This window comes from Penaeus vannamei, chromosome 21, assembly GCF_042767895.1.
Source record: "Penaeus vannamei isolate JL-2024 chromosome 21, ASM4276789v1, whole genome shotgun sequence".
Lineage (NCBI taxonomy): Eukaryota > Metazoa > Arthropoda > Malacostraca > Decapoda > Penaeidae > Penaeus > Penaeus vannamei.
In genome coordinates, this window is record NC_091569.1 from 41,329,466 (window position 1) to 41,334,465 (window position 5,000).

General features: G+C 42.9%; 1 protein-coding gene across 1 annotated transcript in view; it reads right to left on the minus strand.

Annotated features, from left to right (window-relative positions):
- The window catches only part of Dpp10 (Dipeptidyl peptidase 10), a gene marked incomplete in the record, with an annotated part of 101,322 nt that overhangs the window by 47,417 nt on the left and 48,905 nt on the right, over positions 1-5,000 (minus strand). Inside the window, 1 exon segment of the mRNA XM_070136178.1 lies at positions 275-369. Within this exon segment, the coding sequence (XP_069992279.1) occupies positions 275-369 (95 nt within the window).

Below are 5,000 nucleotides of genomic sequence, written 5' to 3' on the forward strand. Positions count from 1 at the left end.
AGAGAAGAGAGAGAGAGAGAGAGAGAGAGACAGAGGCAGAGAGAAAGAGAGAGAGAGAGAAAGGGAGACAAAGTGAAGTAAAGAGTGAAAGAAAGACAGAAAGAAATAGAAAAACAAACAAACAAGGAAACAACCAAACCAACCAAAAACAAACAACAACAAACAAATCTAAACGAAAACCCCAAACGCAAACCCATCATTTTCCCTTTTTTTTTTTTTTTTTTTTTTGGTCCCAGGGAGCCGGCAGCGGCAGCCACGGAACCCCGATACTCACGAAGGTGATATTGGTCACGAGAACACGTGACGTCAGGCTCTCAGCGTCGAAGATGGACAGGCCTCCCGTGGCGTCCTTGAACACCAGCTCGTTGTCTGCGGGAGGGAGAAGAGGGGCGTGGTTAGAGGGGTCATCCTGGGTCATAGGTCATCTTTGGGTGAAGGATAGGTCATGATTTTGGGGGGTTGTTGTTGATTAGTGTTGTGTGTGTGGGATGTATGAGAGTAGGTTGTCAAATACCTTTTTTTTTTAATAGGTATTAAGATTAGATTATCTAAATATTATCTGGAAAAAGGCCAAGATTAGGTCATGCAATTCGCGTAAGTAAAGTAGGGTTGAAATTAATTAAGGGTCAAGATTACGTCATCAAATCTCTGCAGGCAAGAGAGGTCAAGGTCAGGTCATGCAATGGAGCAGAACTGAACCCCGCTGTTTTCGTGATGATGAGGAAGTAATGAGAAATGCAGGGATTTATTGCAGAAATTTCGAGGTGCTTACAATTCGCACTTTTGTTGTCTGTTTGTTTATTTGTTCCCTTTTGTGTGCGTTGATGTTTGCCTGCGTGTTCCTGTCTGTGTTTGGATCAATCTCTGTGCGTTTGTGTGTGTTTGTATCCGTTTAGGCGGGTGTATGTATTTCGTACACATGTGCACACAAGTTCGCGAATGTGTACCATACTGCAGTTATCTGGCTGTGTACACACGAGTATCTATTTCATAAAACGAGATATATTTTATAACACTTTTTTAGCCTCGAGCTTATGGTGTACAGCCAGGGTGCAAACTGCAGTGTGAACAATATGCATTGCGGCCGCGTTGCGTTCCAACACTATAGTTTATGGTGATTGCAGATAATTGCTCCATTTGGGCGAGATATTGATTTGTTGAGGTTGGCAAATAAAATCGTTCGTTGAATATTCAATCCCGCAGCGCAAGTTGCAACCGCACGGAAAATTATTTAAAAATGGGGTGGTGGGTAGAGAACGACGGCAGGATGGCCAAACGAAAGGATAAACGGAAGAGATGAGTGAATAGAGAGAGAGAGATGGGTAGGTGGGAACTGAGGGGGGTTAAAAAGGGGGAGAGGGGGAGAGAGAGAAGGAGGGGGAGGGGAGGGGGGAGAAAGGGAAGGAGAGGAGGAAAGATAAGGAGAGGAAAGGAGAGAGAGAGAGAGAGAGAGAGAGAGAGAGAGAGAGAGAGAGAGAGAGAGAGAGAGAGAGAGAGAGAGAGAGAGAGAGAGAGAGAGAGAATAGGACACAAAATATGGCTTCAATCATCGTCTTTATCATTATTATTGTTTTTGTTATTATCATTATCATTATTGTTCTCATTATTGTTATTATTATTATTATTATCATTATTATTATTATTATTATCATTAGTATCATTGTAATATTTATTGTTATTATTATTATCATCATTGTAATGATTATTGTTATTATTACTATTATCATTATTATCATCATCATTATTATTACTGTCATTATCATCATCATTATTATTACTGTCATTATCATTATCATCATTATTAATATCATTATCATAATAATGATGATAATAATAATGATGATGATAATAATGATAATAACAATAATTATTAATACTCTTGCTATTATCATTATCACTATTGTTATTATCATTACCATTATTAACATTATCATCATTATTGTTATTATCATTATCATTCTTATTATTATCTTTATCATCACTTTAATTATCAATATCATCACTATCTTTATTATTATTATTATTGTAATTATTAGCATTATTGTAATTATTAGCATTATTAGCATTATTATCATTATCATCCTCATTATTATCATTATCATCCTCATTATTATCATTATCATCATTATCCTTATCATGATTGTTATTGTCATCATTATCATTATCATAATCATTATCATATCATAACTACTATCAGTAGCAATAGTAATATTAGAAGGAGGAACATTAGTAGTCTTTTTTGTACATCTTTAGTACATAAAATCAAATCAAATTTATCTCACCCCCCTTTTCTCTCTCATTTTTTGTTTATTTCTTTTCTTCTCTCCTTTTCTTTCTCTTCTCTCTCTTTCTCTCTCTCTGTCCTCCATTCTTTCTCTCTCTCCTTTCTCTTTCTCTTCTCTCTCTCCTCTCCCTCCCTCTCTCTCCTCTCTCTCTCTCTCTCTCTCTCTCTCTCTCTCTCTCTCTCTCTCTCTCTCTCTCTCTTTCTCTCTTTCTCTCTTTCTCTCTCTCCCCCCTTCCTTCTCTCCCTCCCCCCCTCTCTCTATCCTTTTTAATGGATTCGAAATGCAATTTGTGTTCCTCTTTGCCCCAAATGCAACTCAGGGACTGATGCCATTCGCTCATCCAAAATTCCGTCCTCCTATCTCCTCTATCCTCCTCCCTTCATCAATCCTCTCAATTCCCATCTATCCCCCATCCATTCTATCCACGTCTCCTTCTTCCACTCTTAATCCACCCACGGTCGTATCTTCATCCGTCCCTCTTTCTCTCTCTCTCTCTCTCTCTTCTCCTTCATCCACGCTATCTTTGGCTTTTATCCACCTCATCCACATTCATCCCGGAGTGACACCCATCCGATTGTGGATAAAATCGCTCACAGGCTGAGGCTCCGGAGGGGCGATAATAGCATTAGGGACTTCCCTTGGGAGGAGGAAGGGGCGGAAGGGGGAAGGGGGGAGGGGAGGGGGAAAGGAGGGAAGGGAGGAGGGTTCGGACGGGAGGGGGAATTTCTTTAGATTTCTGTTTTTCTTTTTTTTGTTTTTTTTTGTTTTGTTGTTTTTCAGTCTCTCTCATTTTGTTCTCTCTCTCATCTTTCTTTGTTCTTCTTCCTTTGTCTCTTCTCTCTCTCCCTCTCTCTTTCTCTCTCTCTCTCTCTCTCTCTCTCTCTCTCTCTCTCTCTCTCTCTCTCTCTCTCTCTCTCTCTCTCTCTCTCTCTCTCTCTCTCTCTCTCTCTCTCTCTCTCTCTCGTCTTCCCTCTGTCTCTCTCTCTCTCTGTTATATTTTCAAGGTAGGAAGAATTATAGACAAAGGAAGAAAAACTAAAATATATAATATAAGAATAAAAATATATAATATAAGAATAAAGATAAGAAGAAATAAGTAGAAGGACACAGGCAGGAACACGAAGGAGCGAAGGATATCACCAGCTGGCTACCACAGATGGCGGGCGTGTATGGAGCGCAGGCAGCTGGTTCACCCGCCCACACGCCCGCCTCCGCCCATGGAACCTACGACACGGGTGGCGCTTGAGGCGGGTGAGAGAGGGAGAGGGGGGAGGGGGAGGAAGGGGCAGGGGGAGGAGGGGAGGAGGGGGAGAGGAGGGAGGAGAGAAGGAGGAGGGGGGGAGGGAGTGGGGGAAAAGGGGGAGAGAGGGAGAGGAGAGGAGGAGGGGGAAGGGAGGAGGGAGGAAAAGGGAAAGGAGGGAGAGGGAGGAGAGGAGGAGAGAGGGAAAGGGGGAGAGGAGGAGAGGGAGGAGAGAGAAGAGGAGGAGGAAAGGGGGAGAGAGGGGGGGAGCGAGAGGGAAAGGGAGAGGGGGAGAGGAGGAGGGGGAAGAGGGAGAGGGGGAGAGGAAGAGGGGGAGATGGGAGAAGGAAGGGAAAGGAGTGAAAGGGGTGTGTGTGTGGGGGGTAAGGGGAGAGAGAGGAGAGGGGAAGGGGGTAAAGGGATGAAGGGGATGTGGAGGGTGAGGAACTGGGGAGTAAAGGGGAGAGGGGAGAAGGAAGAGGGAAGGAGAAGAAATGAGGAGGGAGGGGGAAGGGATATAGGAGGAGGAGAATGAGAATGAGAGATAAAAGGGAGATAGGGGAGAGAGGAGAAGATAAAGGGGAAGGAGGAGGGAGGAAAGGGTGTGGGAGTAAGGGCTAGGCATAAGGAAGAAGAAACGAGGGAAGGAAGAAAAGGAAGAGACGGTAGGAAGAGGAGTAAAGGTATAGAAGGGGAGGGAGGGAGGGAGGGAAAGAGAGAAGGAGAGAGAGAGAGGGAGGAAGAGAGAGAGAGGGAGGAAGAGAGAGAGAGGGAGGAAGCGACGGACGTGGGAGAGAGAGAGAGAGGGGAAGAGGAAGAGGGAGAGGCAGAGAGAGAGAGAGAGAGAGAGAGAGGAGAGAGAGAGAGAGAGAGAGAGAGAGAGAGAGAGAGAGAGAGAGAGAGAGAGAGAGAGAGAGAGAGAGAGAGAGAGAGAGAGAGATTGAGAGAGAGAGAGAGCAACCAGATGAACCAGAGGAAAAGATATTGACGGATAGATATGTAAAGATAAGTGGAGAGAAACATTGGGCATAGTAGAGGGAAGGGGAAAGGGGGAAGGACAATTTTTTTTTCTTTTTCACACTGATACTGTATTGTTTTATTTCATTTTGAGTTGCATATAATGTTCTTAATGATAACATCAACAATTACAATATCATCAACAATATAATAATTATAATATCAATGATAGTGACAATGGGAACAACAATAAAGAGAGAGATATAGATATACAGATATAGAGATACATAAAGAGGAAAAGATATGGACGGATAAATATGTAGAGAGAAACATATAAAAATAGATAAATGAATATTTAGAAAGAAAAAAATAAACAGCAGCAGTAGTAGCAATAGCAGTAGTAGTAGCAGAAGTAAAGAAGGGGGAGGAAGTAGATGAGGAGGAGGAAGAAGAAGAGGAGGAGGAAGTAGATGAGGAGGAGGAAGAAGAGGAGGAGGAGGAAAAAGAGGAGGAGGAAG